Genomic DNA, 20,583 nt, shown 5'->3' on the forward strand with positions numbered 1-20,583 from the left:
ACAAAACCATGCTGACTATCACCTATCAATTCATTACTCTCCAAATAACTATAAATCCTATCCCTTATAATTTTTTCCAACATCTTGCCGACAACAGAAGTGAGACTCACCGGTCTATAATTCCCGGGGAAGTCTCTGTTCCCCTTCTTAAACAATGGGTTGATAAGATGGAGCAATTGTATGATTCTATGAAAGCTCTTTCCTTTCTCATTCCCCAAAAGCTGTAAATCTCTCTCGCTCCATTCTCACTCTGCTGTATCTAATACTCACCCTCCCAATTCTCCTGAAGGTGCTGATTGAGGCTGATTGACAGATCCATGCTCACTGCTCCCTGATTGGTCAGACCCCCTTTTTACAGATTCAGGTATCTCAGCCGCTGAACACCAGCCGGTCCTGGAATAAGTTTAATTCTAACTCATTCTGAGTAAATATTCTCACCAGGTCCTTTGTTGGGGCCCTGCTAAGCAGCTTTAATGGTCGGTGATTGCAGAAACTGAGCAGTCACAGGAATGTGGTCAAGATAGTCCAGTCCCATAATGCCTCACATTCAATCTGCAGTCCTTCAATTATAACAGAATATGTGGCTGTATGTAGCTGCCTCGGCCGTGGTCAACCCCAACACTGCCTTCCTGACCTGCTACAATGCCTGAGGTGTAGGTACACCCACAGTGCTGTTAGGGAGGGATTTCCAGCTACAATTCCAGACTTTCACTGTAGGTGGATTCCAGATTGATATATTCCATTCAACCACACCCAAGGTGAGTTATTCCAATTCCTTTATTGTCCAGGACAATATATTCACAATATCTTTAAAACAGAAATTAAACATTCCCATTTGATTTCCGGTATTAACAGATTCTGTTAGTTTGTTCTTTATTGTCAATGTCAGGCTGGGGTTGTTCCCCTTGGAGCAAAGGAGGTTGAGGGGAGATTTGATAGAGGTGGACAAGATTCTGACAGGTTTAGATAAGGTGGACAAAGAAAAGCTGCTCCCATTAGCTGATGGGACAAGGACGAGGGGGACACAGATTGAAGGTTTTGGGTCAGAGATGCGGTGGGGGGGGGGGGGGGGGGTGTGAGGAAGAATATTTTGATGCAGCGAATGGTAATGACTTGGAACTCCCTTTGAGGGTGGAGGAAATGGAGACAATAAACAATTACAAAGGAAATTGGATGGGCATCTGGGGATTTCTGTAATAACTCCACGGAGGCGAAAGTCTCATCACCAAGTGTCTTTATTTACACAATAATATCTGTACAGAGCTAGCACTCCGGGGAGCTCCCTGCCGAACGTAGGCTGCGAGACTGACAAACCTGCTTTAAATAGGGACCATGAGGCTCCCTGATTGGGACATCAATTAGGACTCATCAGACACCTCTTTTGGTGTGTCAACCAAATAAACAAAATCAAATTCACTCAGGGACAACTCAAAAAGGGCAGCTCCCTAAAAGGAGGGGAACTGCCCGAAACAAAAAACAAAGCGGAAAGGAAACTTAAAACATAAAATCAAAATGTGATTATCGGGGTCGATAATACAACCCAGTCCCTGCGGTGCCCAGCGGGCACAGGAGGACGACTCATCAGGCAGATCATACTCTAGCAAGCCAACCTCATTAGTCTGGCTGAAGTCATCACAGTTTCAAACAGAAATGCTGACTACATATCTCTGAACTTCCCAGCACCAGCCCATTGGAGGCAAAGTCATGAGACCGGCCAGTCCAGCAGAAAGAAACCCTCGTCCCTCCCCATTGACCAACTGAGAGAATGAACAAAATGCAGTCCTGGATGTAATTGAGAGCAGAAACAATCACAGCAGAATCCAACCCCTGGAATCACTCGTGAACTTGTTGGTGTCTCAACAGCTGGAATGAAACTCTGAATCCTTTCCCACACTGAGAGCAGGTGAATGGCCTCTCCCCAGTGTGAACTTGTTGGTGTCTCTGCAGGGCAGATGACTGCGTGAATCCCTTCCCACACTGAGGGCAGGTGAACGGCCTCTCTCCAGTGTGAACTCGCTGGTGTTTCTGCAGGTTTGATGATTGAGTGAATCCCTTCCCACACTGAGAGCAAGTGAACAGCCTCTCCCCAGTGTGAACTCTCTGGTGTGTCTGCAGGTTTGATGAATGAGTGAATCCCTTCCCACACTGAGAGCAGGTGAATGGCCTCTCCCCAGTGTGAACTCGCTGGTGTCTCTGCAGGTGGGATAACCGACTGAATCCCTTCCCACACTGAGGGCAGGTGAATGGCCTCTCCCCAGTGTGAATGCGCTGGTGTGTCCGCAGGTTGGATAACCGATTGAATTCCTTCCCACACTGAGAGCAGCTGAATGGCCTCTCCCCAGTGTGGCTGCGCCGATGAGCTTCCAGCTCTGATGGGGCTCTGTATCTCTTCCCACAGTCTGCACATTTCCACAGTTTCTCCATGGTGCAGGTGTCCTTGCTGCTCTCTTGGGTGGACAATCAGTTGAAGCCTCGTCCACACACAGAACACGGGTACAGTCTCTCCCTGCTGTGAATGGTGTGATAATTATTCAGGCTGTGTAACTGGTTAAAGCTCTTTAGTCAGTGCACTGGAACACTCTCACTCGAGTGTGGCAGTGTGTTGGTGCTTTTCCAGTCACACTGATGTTTGAAATCTTTTCAAATCGACAGACTGGACAATCATTTCTCCTTCTGGATTCAAAGGCCGTTGATATTCAGGTCCCAAGGAATATGACTCTGTCAGATTTAGATATGACGTTTGAGATTTCAGCCTGTGATTCCTCTTTCAACATCCTATAAAACAAGTTTGCAAACATCATCACTATCAGTACAAGATAGAAATTCAGAACAGACAATTCTAGTCTCTATGGAACATTCTTTCCCCTCTCATTCCTCAAAAGCTGTGAATCTCCCACACACTCTCCCTCCATTCTCACTCTGCTGTATCTAATATTCACCCTCCCAATTCTCCTGAAGGTGCTGATTGACAGATCCATGCTCACTGCTTCCTGTCCTGGACACAAAGACCATAACAAATGAGATCTGCAGTCGGCCACTTGGCCTTCAAGCCTTTTAAACCATTCAGTGAGATCATTGGTTCATCTACCTCAGCATCATTCTCCCCACATCCCTTGATATCTTTAATATCTAGAAACCAATCTCTCTCTTGAAAATACTTGATGGTATTCAAGGCTCCACAGTCCTCCAGAGTGGAGAATTCCAAGACTTCGCCACATTCTTGAGTGAGGAAATCCCTCCTTATCTTAGCTTTCTCTCCATTTTTCTGCATGCTCCCCATAACTCTTGACACTCTTGTCAGTCAAAAATCAGTCCAACTCATCCTGGAGTATATTCAATGATCCTCAGCCTGCACTGGTCCCTGTGGAAAAGAAATTCAAGAATAACAATTGCCTGAGGAAAGAGATGACTGGAAATGTATAATCTAGCTACAGCATTATATTACAGAGGGATATGGGCAAAATGCGGGCAATTGGGATTAGCTTAGGGGTTTTTTAAAAAAAAGGGCAGCATGGACAAGTTGGGCCGAAGGGCCTGTTTCCATGTTGTAAACCTCTATAATTCGACAAGACTATAAATAATAATAAATGTACTTTATTAAGAACCATAAATATATATAAACTGTACCATACAACAACACTGGACATATCTCTGTCCTGTATTAATTTACTTTCCACTTAAATGTCAGCCATCTCCTGGGGAAACCACCCCTTTAATTGTCAACATTAGGAAACAGACCATCCTTTTAACCAGACAAATCAATGTGTCAAGCTGAGGGAGCCAAGGATGTCAATGTCTTTAAGAGAGAGAGAGACCTGGGCCAACCTTTCCAGAGTCTGCAGCCTCCCTGGATTCACTTCCTTACCCTTCAGTTGCTGCAAGTCCCCAATTTCCCCCAGAGTGAGAAAAGAAATGGAAAGAGGGAGAAAAGAAAGTGTTTTACTCACAGATGTTGGAGACGGCAGGAAGTTTCAGTCTGTCTGTAGCTCAACCTTCATTCACACAAAGCCCGCGCTCTGATTGGCTGGAGGACCAGAGTCCGTCCGGTCCTCCAACTCTTCCCATTGGTCAACCCTATAGTATGACGGTCAGGGGGCGGGATCTCCGCCGCGCGGACCCGGGAGCCCACCCCCCTGCCCCTCCTCGAGCCAAGGTTTCCAGGCAACCGGCTGGCGGCTCCGGCCAGAGCGAGAAGCCGCTCGGTGATCTCCCCCTCCCCGGGACTGCGCATGTCCAAGGGAGAGGGGACGCTGCGCATGTGCGGGGGAGAACCTAGACTTGTCTGTTGTGAATTCCTGTGCTGTATTGACAATGATGAACTTTGTAAATTCCTTTTTCAGGATATCAGGAGGTGGGGGTTTACAGACAAATCTCAAACCAAACGTCACATCAACATCTGACAGAGTCACTTGGACCTGAACACCATTGGCCTTTGAATGTAGAAGGAGAAATGTTTCTCTGTTCTGTCTGCTTCAGAAGATTTTAAACATCAGTGTGACTGGAACATGACTGACATGCACACACACGCATCCACCCACACGCACACACACACGGGAACTGGTGTCCCATCGGTGCATTCACACTGAGGAGAGACCGTTTAGCTGCTCTCACTGCACAAAGAGGTTTAGAAGGTCATGTACACACTGCGGAGCCACCAGTGAGTTCACATCAGGGAGAGACCATTCATCTGCTCTGTGTGTGGGAAGGGATTCAGTCAGTCATTCACCCTGCTGACACACCAGAGTGTTCACACCGAGGGAAGACCGTTTACCTGCACTGTGTGTAGGAAGGGATTCACTCAGTCATCTGCCCTGCTAACACACCAGCAAGTTCACAGCGGGGAGAGAGCATTCACCTGCTCCGAGTGTGGGAACAGATTCACTCAGTTATCCAGCCTGCAGAGACACAAAGTCACTCACTCCCAGGGGAGACCCTTTAAATGCTCTGACTGTGGGAGTGGCTTCAAAACTGCTGAGCATCTGATAGATCACCAGCGCATTCACACTGGGGAGAGACCGTTCAGCTGCTCTCACTGCACAAAGAGGTTTGGAAGGGCATGCACACTGAGGAGACACCAGCGAGTTCACACTGGGAGAGACCATTCACCTGCTCTGTGTGTGCGGAAGGATTCACTCGATACCCCAGCTGCTGATGCACAATGTCCCTCACACCCAGGAGAGACCCTTTAAATGCTCTGACTGTGGGAATGGTTTCAACAGCTTCCAGGAACTGAAGGTCCACCAGTGCATTCACACTGAGGAGAGACCATTCAGCTGCTCTCAGTGTGGGAAAGAATTCACAAATTCATCCCTCCTGCTGAGACACCAGCGAGTTCACAAGTGATGACAGGGGTTGGATTCTGCTGTTATTGCTGCTGTTAATCACATCCAGGACTGAACCATGTTCGTTCTGACAATTGGGGAAGTGGGAGGATCGGAAGGTGTTTTGCTGCTGGACTTGCTGGTCTCACACTTTGCTTCCAGTGGGCTGATGCTCTTTGAGCCTGGGGGAGCACGTCTCCACTGAAATGTTCCAGAAAAGCTGATGAAGGACATTTATTTTATCCTGGATAGCAAAGAGTGTTTTTCCTAGCACTACAGATAGATCTAAAATAAATACACTTATCTCTGTTACATTGAGTCGACAGCACAGGGCTGGGCCAATCGGCTTAATTGGTCTATGTCAGTATTTATGCTCATGATGTGGAGATGCCGGCATTGGACTGGGGTAAATACAGTAAGAGTTTTAACAACACCAGGTTAAAGAACAACAGGTTTATTTTGCTACCAAATAAACCTGTTGGACTTTAACCTGGTGTTGTTAAAACTCTTACAGTATTTATGCTCCACATGAGCCTCTACCCACCCCTGTTCATCTCCCCCCATCAGCATATCCTTCTATTCCTTTCTCCCTCCTGTATCTAGCTTCCCCTTCAATGTATTCATGCTGTTCACCTCAACCACTCGCTGGGTAGAGGTTTCTAATGTTAAAATTTATTTATTAGTCACAAGTAGGCTGACATTAACACTGCAGTGAAGTTATTGTGAAAATCCGTAGTCGCCACACTCCCGCACCTGTTCGGATACACTGAGGGAAAATTTAGCATGGCCAATACACCTAACCAGTATGTCTTTCAGACTGTGGGAGGAAAGCGGAGCATCCGGAGGAAACCCACGCAGGCGCAGGGAGAACGTGCAAATTCCGCACAGACAGTGACCCAAGCCGGGAATCGAACCCGGGTCCCTGGCGTTTCGAGGCAGCAGTGCTAACCACTGTGTCACTGTGCCACCACTATGGAACCACTTCATAATCTTAAATACTTCCGGCAGGTCACCCTTCAGTCTTCTGTTTTCTAGAGAAAAGCAGCCCCAGTCTTTCCTGAGGGTTAAATGCTCTCAGTTCTGGGATTATTCTTGTGAATCTTTGTTGCTCCTTCTCCAGTGCCTCTATTTCCTTTCTCTAAATGGAGATCACTAACATTGACTGTGCTCCCAGTGCAGTCTAACCCTGGTTCAAAACAAGCTGAACAGAACCTCCCTGATTTACAATTCTATCCCTGTGGAATGGAACTCTGCATTTGGGCCCCACACTTTAGGAAAGAAATTCTTAGCGAGGGTGCAGAGGAAATTTACGAGAATGACTCCAGGAACAAGGGACTTCAGTGAGTTGGAGAGACTGCAGCAGCTGAAATTGCTTTCTTTAGATCAGACATCAAGATTAATTGCCTTAATGACTATCGGCCGGTGGCTCTGACATCCATCATTATGAAGTGCTTCGAAAGGTTAGTCATGGCACGAATCAATTCCAGCCTCCCGGACTGCCTGGATTCACTACACTTTGCCTACCGCCGCAACAGGTCCACAGCAGACGCCATTTCCCTGGCCCTGCACTCAACCCTGGAACACACAGATAACAAGGACACCTATGTCAGACTCCTATTTGTTGACGACAGCTCAACCTTCAACACTATTATTCCCACGAAACTCATCTCCAAACTCCGTGGCCTGGGCCTCGGCACCTCCCTCTGTGACTGGATCCTGAACTTCCTAACCCACAGACCACAATCAGTAAGGATAGGCAACAACACCTCCTCCAAGATAATCCTCAACACCGGTGCCCCACAAGGCTGTGTTCTCAGCCCCTTACTATACTCCTTATACACCTATGACTGTGTGGCCAAATTCCGCTCCAATTCGATTTTCAAGTTTGCTGATGACACCACCGTAGTGGGTCGGATCTCAAACAATGGTGAGACAGAGTACAGGAATGAGATAGAGAATCTGGTGAACTGGTGCGGCAACAATAATCTCTCCCTTGATGTCAACAAAAAGGAGATTGTCATCGACCTCAGGGAGCATAAAGGAGAACATGCTCCTGTCTACATCAATGGGGACGAAGTAGAAAGGGTCGAGAGCTTCAAGTTCTTAGGTGTCCAAATCACCAACAACCTGTCCTGGTCCCCCCATGCCGACACTATCGTTAAGAAAGCCCACCAACGCCTCTACTTTCTCAGAAGACTAAGGAAATTTGGCATTTCAGCTATGACTCGGCAACTTTTACAGATGCACCAAAGAAAGAATTCTTTCTGGTTGTATCACAGCTTGGTATGGCTCCTGCTCTGCCCAAGACTGCAAGAAACTACAAAACATCGTGAATGTAGCCCAATCCATCACGCAAACCAGCCTCCCATCCATTGATTCTGTCTACACTTCCCACTGCCTCGGCAAAGCAGCCAGCATAATTGAGGACGCCACACACCCCGGACATTCTCTCTTCCACCTTATCCCTTCAGGAAAAAGATACAAAAGCCTGAGGCTTTGTACCAACCGGCTCAAGAACAGCTTCTTCCCTGCTGGTCAGACTTTTGAATGGACTTACCTTGCATTAAGTTGCTCTTTCTCTACACCCTAGTTATGACTGTAAGACTACATTCTGCACTCGCTCATTTCCTTATAGAACATAGAAATCATAGAAGAAATCATAGAAACCCTACAGTGCCGAAGGAGGCCATTCGGCCCATCGAGTCTGCACCGACCACAATCCCACCCAGGCCCTACCCCCACATATTTACCCACTAATCCCTCTAACCTACACATCCCAGGACTCTAAGGGGCAATTTTTAACCTGGCCAATCAACCTAACCCGCACATCTTTGGACTATGGGAGGAAACCGGAGCACCCGGAGGAAACCCACGCAGACACGAGGAGAATGTGCAAACTCCACACAGACAGTGACCCGAGCCGGGAATCGAACCCGGGACCCTGGAGCTGTGAAGCAGCAGTGCTAACCACTGTGCTACCGTGCCGCCCCAAACATAGAACAGTACAGCACAGAACAGGCCCTTCGGCCCACGATGTTGTGCCGAGCTTTATCTGAAACCAAGATCAAGCTATCCCACTCCCTATCATCCTGGTGTGCTCCATGTGCCTATCCAATAACCGCTTAAATGTTCCTAAAGTGTCTGACTCCACTATCACTGCAGGCAGTCCATTCCACACCCCAACCACTCTCTGCGTAAAGAACCTTCCTCTGATATCCTTCCTATATCTCCCACCATGAACCCTATAGTTATGCCCCCTTGTAATAGCTCCATCCACCCGAGGAAATAGTCTTTGAACGTTCACTCTATCTATCCCCTTCATCATTTTATAAACCTCTATTAAGTCTCCCCTCAGCCTCCTCCGCTCCAGAGAGAACAGCCCTAGCTCCCTCAACCTTTCCTCATAAGACCTACCCTCCAAACCAGGCAGCATCCTGGTAGATCTCCTCTGCACTCTTTCCAGCGCTTCCACATCCTTCTTATAGTGAGGTGACCAGAACTGCACACAATATTCCAAATGTGGTCTCACCAAGGTCCTGTACAGTTGCAGCATAACCCCACAGCTCTTAAACTCCAACCCCCTGTTAATAAAAGCTAACACACTATAGGCCTTCTTCACAGCTCTATCCACTTGAGTGGCAACCTTTAGAGATCTGTGGATATGGACCCCAAGATCTCTCTGTTCCTCCACAGTCTTCAGAACCCTACCTTTGACCCTGTAATCCACATTTAAATTAGTTCTACCAAAATGAATCACCTCACATTTATCAGGGTTAAACTCCATTTGCCATTTTTCAGCCCAGTTTTGCATCCTATCTATGTCTCTTTGTAGCCTACAACAGCCCTCCACCTCATCCACTACTCCACCAATCTTGGTGTCATCAGCAAATTTACTGATCCACCCTTCAGCCCCCTCCTCTAAAAAATCACAAAGAGCAGAGGACCAAGCACTGATGCCTGCGGCACTCCGCTAGCAACCTGCCTCCAATCCGAAAATTTTCCATCCACCACCACCCTCTGTCTTCGATCAGACAGCCAGTTACCTATCCAATCGGCCAACTTTCCCTCTATCCCACACCTCCTCACTTTCATCATAAGCTGACCATGGGGGATCCTTTTGGTCTGTATAGCGTGCAAGAAACAATACTTTTCACTGTATGTTAATACATGTGACAATAATAAATCAAATCAAATCAAAAGATTGAGAATGGGGCCATACAGCCCATTGTGCCCATACCGGCTCTCTGTCCCTGTTCTAACCCCGTATCCCTGTCGATTTATTCCCCTCGAGTGCACATCCAATTTTCTTTTGGAAACATTCCATCTTCTCTGCTTCTATTACCTGTCTTGGCAAGTGGGGTCCCGGTATTTACAGCTCAGAGAGCATAGGAGGAGGCCATTCTACCCATTGTGCCCATGCTGACTCTTTAAATATTATAAGTAACAAAGTCAAGGAAGCCATGTTAACTAATGTGTAACTGGAGCTTTATTTTAAAAAGTAATACTGTTCACCTAAATGCTATTGGAAGCTTCAAATAATCAATAATTAATCAGTAGTTACAATAAAAGATCAGTTTTGTTTGCTGTGAAAATGTGAAATCTAAATTGCTGTGTATGTAAAGAATGTGCAATGAGGATAAATGTCCTGGCGAGAGAGACCTTCAAGCTCTGATTAGCCTCAACATTTGAAACTGTGAGAATAAGGGATTGTATAGAATCAGATAAAGGGATAGCATGAACCAGTTCTCTTGTATTCCTGTCTAAGATAATGAGAGAAAGTGGTGTCAGTAATTGAGGATCCAATTCAATTAATCTGGTGATCAAATTGACCAATTGTCATGTTACAACAGGCCCAACTCTGATATGTGGTAATGGTCACTTTGGGGATAAAAGTAGAGGTTCTGAAGGTCTTCGTTGTGAGCCAAATACTGAAGACTTCTGAGGCTGAGTTCCAAGGAAATTCCTGTCAGAGAAGGAGCCAGACTCCCGAGGCTGAATTCCACAAGAATTCCTGTCAAAGAAGGAGCCAGAGAGGGTTACGCTTCTATGGACGGATCACCCGCATGGAGTTGTAAAAGTCAACGTCTTAAAGTTGTTCAGTAAACCTTTTTCATTCAATAAACTTCTTTTTAAATTTACTATCCAGAGAATTCGGCCTTTGCCTTAATTGGTTAAAGTCTTGTCTGAACCAAAGTGAATTTATTCAATGGTAAGTTGGGGGGTGGCTGAAATCAGTTCCAGATAACAAGATCAGAGAACAGAAATCTTCAATTTAAAAACTTGCATTCCTATAGCACCTTTCATCACCACAGGACGTCCCAAAGTGCTTTACAGCCAGTGAAGTACTTTTGAAGTGTAGTCATTGTTGTTATGTAGGAAACACAGCAGCCAATTTACTCACAGCAAGATCCCACAAACATGCAGCTGACTGACCTCTTTCAGAAGTATGCACGTGATGGTGTTTCGGTTAATTAAACCAATGTTAAGGCAACTGAGCAGCCCTTTGCCTAGTGTGAACCTGCTGGTGTCTCAGTAAGTTGGACGACTGAGTGAAGCCCTTTCCACAAACAGAGCAAGAGAACGGCCTCTCTCCAGTGTGACTGCGCTGGTGTACCAGGAGGTCATTTGATCGCCTGAAACGTGCCTCACAGTGAGGGCATCCAAATGGTCTCTCATCAGTGTGAATACGTTGATGGGACTTTAGGTCCTGGGAACTTCCATAGGACTTCCCGCAGTTGGTACATATAAACAAGGTCTTGGCTGTGTGAACATGCTGGTGTCTCAGTAGGTAGGATGACCTCGCGAATCTCTTCCCACACTCGGAGCAGATGAACGGTTTCTCCCCGGTGTGAACTTGCTGGTGTGTCAGCAGGTCAAATGACTGAGTGAATTCTTTCCCACACTTGGAGCAGATAAACGACTTCTCCTGAATGTGGAGTCTCTTGTGTGTCTTCAGGTTTGTCAAGTTAATGAATCCCAAGCCACATTCAGAGCAGGTGAACGGTCTCTCCCCAGTGTGAATTCTCTTGTGTGTCTGCAGATGGGATGACTGGGTGAATCTCTTCCCACAATCAGAGCAGGTGAACGGTCTCTCCCCAGAGTGAATTCGCAGGTGCTTCTGCAGAGCAGACGACTGAGTGAATCCCTTCCCACACTTGGGGCAGATGATCGGCCTCTCCCCAGTGTGACTGCGTCGATGGATTTCCAGTTTGGAAGGGTAATTGAATCTCTTCCCACAGTCGACACATTTCCACGGTTCCGCCACAATCTGAACAGTGCTGTTTCCTTCCATGTTCAAAATACCCAATGATATTCAGATCCTGATGGATCGAGTGACTCTTGTCAGATATTGATGTGATACTTGGATTGAGTTTCCAGTCTTCATTAAATATCCTGTTGAAAAACAAATCAGTCAGTATCAGTCCAGGATATCAATTGAGAAGATACAAAGATTCCACTTGGTTTGAGTTTTGTGTGTGTAAATGCTCCCCTTCTAATCCCCTGTAAAAGGAGTTTCCAAAAGCCATCAGTGTGAGTCCAGTCGAGAAATTCACAACATTCTGTCCTCCATAGTGCATCGGATCTCAAACAATGATGAGACAGAGTACAGGAAAGAGGTAGAGAATCTGGTGAATGGGTGCGATGGCAATAATCTCTCCCTCAATGTCAGCAAGACGAAGGAGGTAGTCATCGACTTCAGAGGAGAAACATGCCCCTGTCTATATCAATGGGGATGATGTAGAAATCATAGAAACCCTACAGTGCAGAAGGAGGCCATTCGGCCCATCGAGTCTGCACCGACCACAATCCCACCCAGGCCCTACCCCCACATATTTTCCCCGCTAATCCCTCTAACCTACCCATCCCAGGACTCTAAGGGGCAATTGTTTAACCTGGCCAATCAACCTAACCCGCACATCTTTGGACTGTGGGAGGAAACCGGAGCATCCGGAGGAACCCCACGCAGACACGAGGAGAATGTGCAAACTCCACACAGACAGTGACCCGAGCCGGGAATCGAACCCGGGACCCTGGAGCTGTGAAGCAGCAGTGCTAACCACTGTGCTACCGTGCCGCCCGTAGAAATGGTTGAGAGCTTCACATTTTTAGGTGTCCAGAACACAACCTGTCCTGGTCCCCCATGCCAATGCTATATTTAAGAAAGCCCATCAAAGCCTCTACTTTCTCAGAAGACTAAGGAAATTTGGCATGTCAGCTACGACTCTCACCAACTTTTACAGATGCACCATAGAAAGCATTCTTTCTGATTGTATCACAGCTTGGTATGGCTCTTGCTCTGTCCAAGACCACAATTAACTACAAAGGATTGTGAACAAAGTCCAGTCCATCACTCAAAACCAGCCTCCTATTCATTGACACTGTCTACACTTCCCACTGCCTCGGAAAAGCAGCCAGGATAATTAAGGACCCCACGCACCCCGGACATTCTCTCTTCCACCTCCTTCAATCAGAAAAATGATACAAAAGTCTGAGGGCACGTACCAACTCAAGAACAGCTTCTTCCCTGCTGCCATCAGACTTTTGAATGAACCACCTCACATTAAGTTGATCTTTCTCTATGCCCTAGTACATTCTGCACCAAGGGTCGTCAGGACTCGAAACATCAGCTCTTCTCTCTCCTTACAGATGCTGCCAGACCTGCTGAGATTTTCTGGCATTTTCTCTTTTGGTTTCAGATTCCAGCATCCGCAGTAATTTGCTTTTATTTAGTACTTTCTGCACCCTGTCTTTTCCTTCCCTATGCATGGCATGCTTTGTAGGTATAGCGCACAAGAAACAATACTTTTCGCTGTATATTCATACATATGATAATAATAAATCAAATCAAATCACATTAAATTACTGCTGCCTGGGGCAGGGTGAGCACGCATGCACCCTGCTGCCCATTGCCTATAAAGATGGCGGGTTTTTTGCGGCCTCCACTTGGTTTATGAACTTCCGTATCTGCATAGGTTTGCTTCGGGTGCCCCGGTTTCCTCACACAGTCCAAAGATGTGCAGGTTTGGGGGATGAGCAGGGTAAATACATGAGGTTATAGGGATAGGGTCTGGGTCAGTGCAGACTCGGAGGGTTGAATGGCCTGCTGCTGCACTCTGGAGATTCTGTGATACCTGGCTGCTGACATAGTGCTCAGTCGCACTTCATGCAAAACACAACCTCAACTATGGGAGAATCTCCAAAATCCTCAACCTCCACTACCTGGAAGGACCAGCAGACTGGAAGGACCAGCAGAGCAGGTGAATGTGAAAACCATCAGCTCGAAATCAGACCTGAAGAGGAACTGATATGTTTGACATCCAGAACTGGCCGAGCAGAAATTTACTGCATTTAAATTTGGGACGACTGAAGTCATTGTCTTCAGTCCCCACTGCAAACTCCACTCCCTGACCATTGACTCCATCCCTCTCCGGGACAACCGTCCGAGGCGGAACCGGTCTGTTCACACGTTGGTGAAGCAGTTTGATGGATAGGTTGTTCCCATTAATAAAGAAAATTGCCCCTCACAAACATGGCGGCCACGCACACGCCCATTGCCCCTCACAGAGGTGGCGGCGGCGCATGCGCTCTGTCGCAAGTCGCCCACTGGCAAAATGGCAGACGTGAACTCGGGATTTGCGGGGAAAAATTGAGGCTCCGCGCCGGGCAATCGGGGACTGGGAAGAGGGTTTTCGGGACTTTGCAACTCATACAACATGTTTACGAAGCCTTTCCGTCAACCCGCGGGATCTATAGCTCCTGCTCAGAGCGATTTATTTCACTCACCGAGAGAACAATCAAACAAAACATCTCCCCATTGCCATTACTCACTGCGCATGCTCCACTCCCAGCCCGCCCCCCCATTCACTCCGATTGGTTGGAGGACCAGCCGCTCCCACTCGGTCTTCCAGCCCCGCCCCCTCTTCCTATTGGTTGGAGCTGCCGTCAATCAGCCGGGCATTGTGAGGTGTCAGTGCGGCTCAGAAAGTGCAGACAGAGTGAGATGGACAATGAGGGAGAGTTTACCTGAGTCACACTCACATTGCATTGAATTGTGACTTTGAGAAAAGCTGCTTCAATTCTGTGACAGGGACAGAAATCTTATTGCAGGATTCAAACATGGAGTTCCAGAAATGATGGACGTGGATTTGGGAGATGACCAGGACATGGAAGAGGAAAAGAAGGTTGGAGATTAGGTGGGGAATAAAAAGGACATCGAGTCAAAGTTGTTTTTTCGAGGAGGTGATGAAGCTCCCTGAGCTCCTCATACTTGTTCCTGGGCGTGGGGATGGAGGAGGCAGGAGAGAGGGAGAGCCCTTCAAAATGAACAAACATGGTTCAGAGATATAAAAAAGACTTGACACAGATGGTAGTTTACACAAAGCTGATTCATTTGATTTTTATTCAGAATATTAACACGTATAATTGGGCTGGAGTTGATGAACATCAGCAGAAACTAACCCCAAGGAACATGGATCCAACCTAAATGTGAATAACAGCAAAATTGAATCTCTGTGGTTAGTTGTGAAGTCGCTGGTGTCTCACCAGGGCGGATGACTGAGTGAATCTCTTCCCACAGTCTGAGCCGATGAACGGTCTCTCCTCAGTGTGTATTCGATGGTGTACAGTGAGATCAGATGATGTCTTGGACCCAGACCCACAGTGAGAGCACCTGAATGGTTTCTCATCAGTGTGAAGAGGATAGAAATACAGGCAGACAATTCTAATTCCTATGACAATTTTCTTTCCACTCCTGTTCTTGCAGAGCTGTAAATTCCCGTGCCACACTCCCTCTTCCCTGCACTGAATTTCAAACCAATTGCACCTTCTAGTATGATTTCTTTCCTCCGCTCTCAGTTTTCTCCCTTTCTCCACCTAGTTCTCGAGCTGCTGTGTGCAGAGTGAGAGTAAAATCAGTGAGTCAATCATTTTCTCCCTGGGTCACTGGGACCCTGAAGCCCCGCCCACTCTTTGGGCCAGCCTCCTGAGGGGCATCGGAATATCAGCCTGGATTTAATGCTGATGTTTCTGGATGTGGATTTGAATCCACAATCTCCTGACTCAGAAATGAGAATGTAATTACTGGGCCACATCTTACACCTCATCATTATTCTAGATTATTGCAGTTCTCACATCTTCAGTTACTCTCATGGACAAGTGTAAGATTTTAGCCCGGGACGCTAAGGTTATCCAAAAAGGGGGTCAAATTCATTAGTGATTGTCAAACATTTTATTAAGAAGCAACAGTTTAGAAATGGTACATAAAACTGAATAGGCAGATAAAACACACATAAAGGGTGAGAATGAGTTATTGGTCAGGGGGATGCTGATCTCTGGGGCTGGAGGGGACAATCTTCTCAGAATGGTTTCCTGGTCCCAGATCAGGGAGATGCTGATCTCTGGGGTTGGAGGCAGTTTTGTTGAGATGGACAAAGTGTGAGGCTGAAGTGAGTATGGATCAATTTAAGAAGCTTTCTCTTGTCTGAAATTTTTTCCGGTTCAAAAGCCTGTTTATAAACAATATTTTTGGGGGATTTATGTCAATCATTTACTCATTTCTCCACTCGCAAAGGACAGATATTCAGGTAATCCCTCCTTTCTGTCAGGTGTTCATGAAGTCACTTTGTGGCTCATCACTTGCTGGGACTTCCTGTTTAAAATTTACTCAGACAGTTGGTTTACATCTGGGACATGAGATCTCCTCATCCTATCAAGTTTGTCTTGTTTCAGGGCCTGTGCTCGAGACATGTCCTTAACAGAGATGATGTGGAGATGCTTAACAGAGATAACAGGTCTGTCCTGTCTTTGTCAACCAGCAAGCTGCTATGGAAGCTTTCTTCATAACACAGAGAATGAACTATTTCTAAAACAGGCCATAAATTTCGGAAGATTTTATAAGGTTATTAGTGAGTGATTTCTTCCAGACCGTTACTTGGATTGAACTTATCTCCATTCCCGTGCCGAGGGGATTTCTGTACAAGGCGGGATGGGTAACATTTGTGACTTCTCGATTCTCCACCAATTCCCATTCCCCTTCTTCCTGATGGATAATGGAGGTGTCAGTGTGTGCAATGTGCAAGTCAGTAAGAATTGTCAGTAAGGATTAATCAGCATTTTCTAATTGGAGATGTTAAACAGTGGAACCTCTCAGACACTGAACTGTAGTGCTCATATCACAGCCATGGGCAATGAGCTCAAATGGTAGAGGGCTCGCTTTGCATGCGAGAGGTAGTGGGATCGATGCCCACATTCTCCATTCTGATTTTTTTTTGGGGTGGCACGGTGGTTAGCACTGCTGAGTCACAGCGCCAGGGACCCAGGTTTGATTCCCGGCTTGGGTCACTGTCTGTGTCGAGTTTACATGTTCTCCGTGTCTGTGTGGGTTTCCCCCGGGTGCTCCAGTTTCCTCCCACAGTCCAAAGATGTGCGGGTTAGGGGGATTGGCCATGCTAAATTGCCCCTTAGTGTCAGGGGGACCAGCTAGGGTAAATGCAAGGGGTTGTGGGGATAGGGTCTGGGTGGGATTGTGGTCGGTGCAGACTCGATGGGCTGAATGGCCTCCTTCTGCACTGTAGGATTCCATGAAAAATCAATTTCGGATTGAAGTTAAAATTCAGAATCTTGTTGTAAACTAATTTCTGATGAGAGTTCCTGAATTATGGGGAAAGATCACAGACAGCGGTTCTTAAAGGGAGACACTGCAGCCCTGAGAACACAATCAGCTATAGATCCAGAATCTTAAACTCCAGCCCAGTTACATCACCAGAACCAAACTAGAAATGTCAGAATGAACATGGTTCATTGATGGATGTCATCAACAGGAGCAATAACAGTAGAATCCAATCCTTACAATCACTTGTGAACTCGCTGGTGTCTTAGCAAATGCGATGACTGAGTGAATCCCTTCTCACACACAGAACAGGTGAACGGTCTCTCCCCAGTGTGAACTCGCTGGTGCGTCAGCAGGTTAGCTGACCAACTGAATCCCTTCCCACACTGAGAGCAGATGAATGGTCTCTCCCCTGTGTGAATTCGCTGGTGTTTCAGAAGGTCGGATGACTGAGTGAATCCCTTCCCACACTCGGAGCAGATGAACGGCCTGTCTCCTGTGTGAACTCGCTGGTGTCTCAGCAGGTCGGATGACTGGGTGAATCCCTTTCCACATTCAGAGCAGATGAATGACCTCTCTCCAGTGTGAACCCGCTGGTGTGTCAGCAGGTTGGATAACTTAGTGAAATCCATCCCACACTCAGAGCAGACGAATGGCCTATCTCCTGTGTGGACTCGCTGATGTATCACCAGGCTGGATGACTGAGCGAATCCCTTCCCACACTTGGAGCAGGTGAACGGTCTCTCTCCAGTGTGAAGTCGCTGGTGTGTCTGCAGGTTGGATGACTTAGTGAATCCCTTCCCACACACAGAGCAGATGAATGGTCTCTCTCCAGTGTGAATCCGCTGGTGTGTCAACAAGTTGGATCTCTGAGTGAATCTCTTGCCACAATCGGGGCAAGTGAAAGGTCTCCCCCCAACATGAAGTTGCTGGTGTCTGAGCAGGTGGGATAAGATTATGAATCCCTTCCCACACTGGGAGCAGGTGAACGGCCTCTCCCCAGTGTGAGTGCGCTGATGAATTTCCAGCACGGAAGGACAATTGAATCCTTTCCCACATTCCTTACATTTCCACGGTTTCTCCATGGTGCCGTTGTCTTTATATCCTTCCCGTTTGGATCATCAGTTGAACTCTCATCCACACACAGAACAGTCTCCAGTTTCTCCCCGCTGTGAACGGTGAATGATATTTTTTCAGGCTGTGTAACTGGTTAAAGCTCTTTCCACGCTAAGTTCTCTGGAATGCTGTTGGGTGTTTGTGTGTGTGTGTGTGTGTGTGTCTCTCGGTGCTTTTCCCGTCACGCTGATGTTTGAAATCTTTTCTCACACAGAGCAGACAAACATTTCTCCTTCCACATTCAAAGATTGATGATATTCAGGTTCTGATCAATTGAATAATTGTCAAATCTCGATATGATGCTTGGTTTGTGTTTCCTCCCCTTCTAATTCTCTGTAAAAGAAGTTTACAGAAGTCATCACTGCCAGTGCAGGATAGAAATTCAGAACAATTAGAACAATAGAAAGGTTACAGCACAGAAGGAGGTCAATTGGCCCATCTTGTCCTTGCCAGTCTGAGGACACCCACTGCCTTTCCAATCACACTTTTCTGACCCATAGCTCTGTAATTTACAGCACCTAAGGTGCAGATCCAGAACTTTTCCAAGGAGTTTAGGGTCTCTGCCTCCACCACCAAACTGGGCAACGAATTCCAAACATTAGCCTTTGCATAAAGTTCTTCCTCATGTCCTCTCTCCACCTTCTGCCACTTATCTTGAATCCATGTCCTCTGGTTCTAGAATTCTCCACCAAGAGAAACAATTATCCTGTCCACTCTATCTCTTCTAATTTTTATACCTCAGTCAAGTCTGAGGGGGTGTAGCTCAGTGGTAGAGCATTTGACTGCAGATCAAGAGGTCTTCGGTTCAAATCAGAGTGCTCTCTTCAGTATATGATTGGCAGTTCTTTATAGGGCAGCATGGTGGTAAGCACTGCTGCCTCACAGCGCCAGGGACCTAGGTTCAATTCCTGGCTTGAGCCACTGTCAGTGTGGAGTTTGCACAATCTCCCCGTGTCTGCATGGGTTTTCTCCAGGTGCTCCAGTTTTCTCCCACAGTCCAAAGATGAGTGGGTTAGGTTGATTGGCTATGCTAAATTGCTCCTTAGCGTCAGGGGGACGAGCAGGGTAAATGGGGTTGCGGGGATAGGACCTGGGTGGGATTGTGGTCGGTGCAGACTCGATGGGCTAAATGGCCTCCTTTTGCACTGTAGGGATTCTATGATGAACTCAACCTCAGCCTTATTTATTCCAACAAAAAACCTATCCAATCTCTCCTTGTAATGACACCTTTCTCAGCCCTGGCAACATTCTTGTAAACCTCCTCTGCACTCTCTCCAGAGAAGTTACGCCCTTCCTGTAATGTGCTGAGCAGAACTGCACACAATGCTCCAGGGGTTACACAGTGGTTAGCACTGCTGCCTCACAGCACCAAGGACCGGGGTTTGATTCCAGGCTTGGGTCACTGTCTGTGCGGAGTCTGCACATTCTCTCCATGTGGGTTTGCTCCCACAGTCCGAAAGACCTGCTGTTTAGGTGCATTCACCATGATAAATTCTTCCTAAGTGTACCCGAACTGGCGTCCACAGGATTTTCACATTAACTTCATTGCAGTGTTAATGTAAGTCTACTTGTAACACTAACAAATAAACTTTAAACTTATATAAACCCACATTGCCCCCTACAAAGATGGCGACCATGCATGCACATTGCCCCCAATAGGATCTGGGTGGAATGCTCTGACAGAGTTGGTGTAGATTCGATGGCAAAATGATCTCCATCTGCACTGTAGGCAGTATATATAATATTAAACTTTTGGTCACCTGCCCTAATATCTCCTTCAGTGACTCAGTGTCAAATATTACTTGCTCACATTTCTACGAAATGACTTGAAAAGTTTTATGATGTTAAAGTCACAATATAAATACAGATTATAGTCACTGCCTTGGACATACAGGGTTCTTCTGCCTCATCAATCAGACATTCTAACTCAAGAGTGTGAAGCAGTTTGATGGACAAGTTGTTCCCACATTGCCCCCTACAAAGATGGCGACCACGCATGCGCTCTTCAGCATATGGCCCCCAATAAAGATGGCGGCTCTCAACTCAGGTCTTAAACTGGGAGAAATCTGAGGCCGCGCTCGATGTAAACGGGAGAACTGCCAACCGCGAAATCCTTTTTTGGTTTTGCGGTTTACACAACATGTTTACGAAGGCTCTCCATCCACCCACCGGATCCACTGCTCCCTCAGTCTGGTCTTTTTCTCCACTTACTTATTCCGCATCCGACAATGAATCCTCCGCCCATCGAATTTCTGTCGCCATTGCTCACCTTGCGCATGCTCCACTGCCAGCCCCGCCCCTCATTCACTCCGATTGGTTGGAGGACCAGCCGCTCTCGCTCGGTCCTCCAGATCCGCCCCCTCTCCTCCTATTGGTCCGGAGCTGCCGTCAATCAGCCGGGCATTGTGACGGTTTCAGATGGTGGGAGGGGCCACAGACTCAGGCTGACTTGCTGATTGTGTGGCTTTTGCTACCAAATAACCCTGTTGGACTTTAACCTGGTGTTGTTAAACTTCTTACTGTGTTTACCCCAGTCCA

General features: G+C 46.9%; 2 protein-coding genes and 1 non-coding gene across 3 annotated transcripts in view; 2 read left to right on the top strand and 1 right to left on the bottom strand.

Annotated features, from left to right (window-relative positions):
• The window catches only part of LOC144480958 (uncharacterized), a 123,368-nt gene that overhangs the window by 49,570 nt on the left and 53,215 nt on the right, over positions 1–20,583 (top strand). The window lies entirely within an intron of this gene.
• On the bottom strand, positions 1,504–20,306 carry LOC144480974 (uncharacterized). Its single transcript, XM_078200603.1, has 4 exons — positions 20,257–20,306; positions 17,176–18,378; positions 11,254–11,509; positions 1,504–2,343 (listed from the first exon to the last, which is right to left on the bottom strand). The coding sequence occupies exons 2-4, from the start codon at positions 18,012–18,014 to the stop codon at positions 1,834–1,836; spliced, it is 1,605 nt and encodes a 534-aa protein (XP_078056729.1). The 5' UTR covers positions 18,015–18,378; positions 20,257–20,306; the 3' UTR covers positions 1,504–1,833.
• Positions 18,798–18,869, top strand: trnac-gca (transfer RNA cysteine (anticodon GCA)). Its single transcript has one exon. It is a non-coding gene; the product is annotated as a tRNA-Cys (tRNA).

This window comes from Mustelus asterias, chromosome 30 (genome assembly GCF_964213995.1).
Source record: "Mustelus asterias chromosome 30, sMusAst1.hap1.1, whole genome shotgun sequence".
Taxonomy (NCBI): domain Eukaryota; kingdom Metazoa; phylum Chordata; class Chondrichthyes; order Carcharhiniformes; family Triakidae; genus Mustelus; species Mustelus asterias.

Excerpts from the sequence above, each read along its gene's own strand:
- LOC144480974 (XM_078200603.1), bottom strand. The coding sequence starts at position 18,014 with ATGGAGAAACCGTGGAAATGTAAGGAATGTGGGAAAGGATTCAATTGT. Across the intron at positions 11,510-17,175 it reads AGACACCAGCGAGTTCACAA|TCACACTGGGGAGAGGCCGA; the intron begins GTGATTGTAAGG and ends CCATCGACGCAG. Across the intron at positions 2,344-11,253 it reads AGACACACAAGAGACTCCAC|ACTGGGGAGAGGCCATTCAG; the intron begins ATTCAGGAGAAG and ends CGGCGCAGCCAC.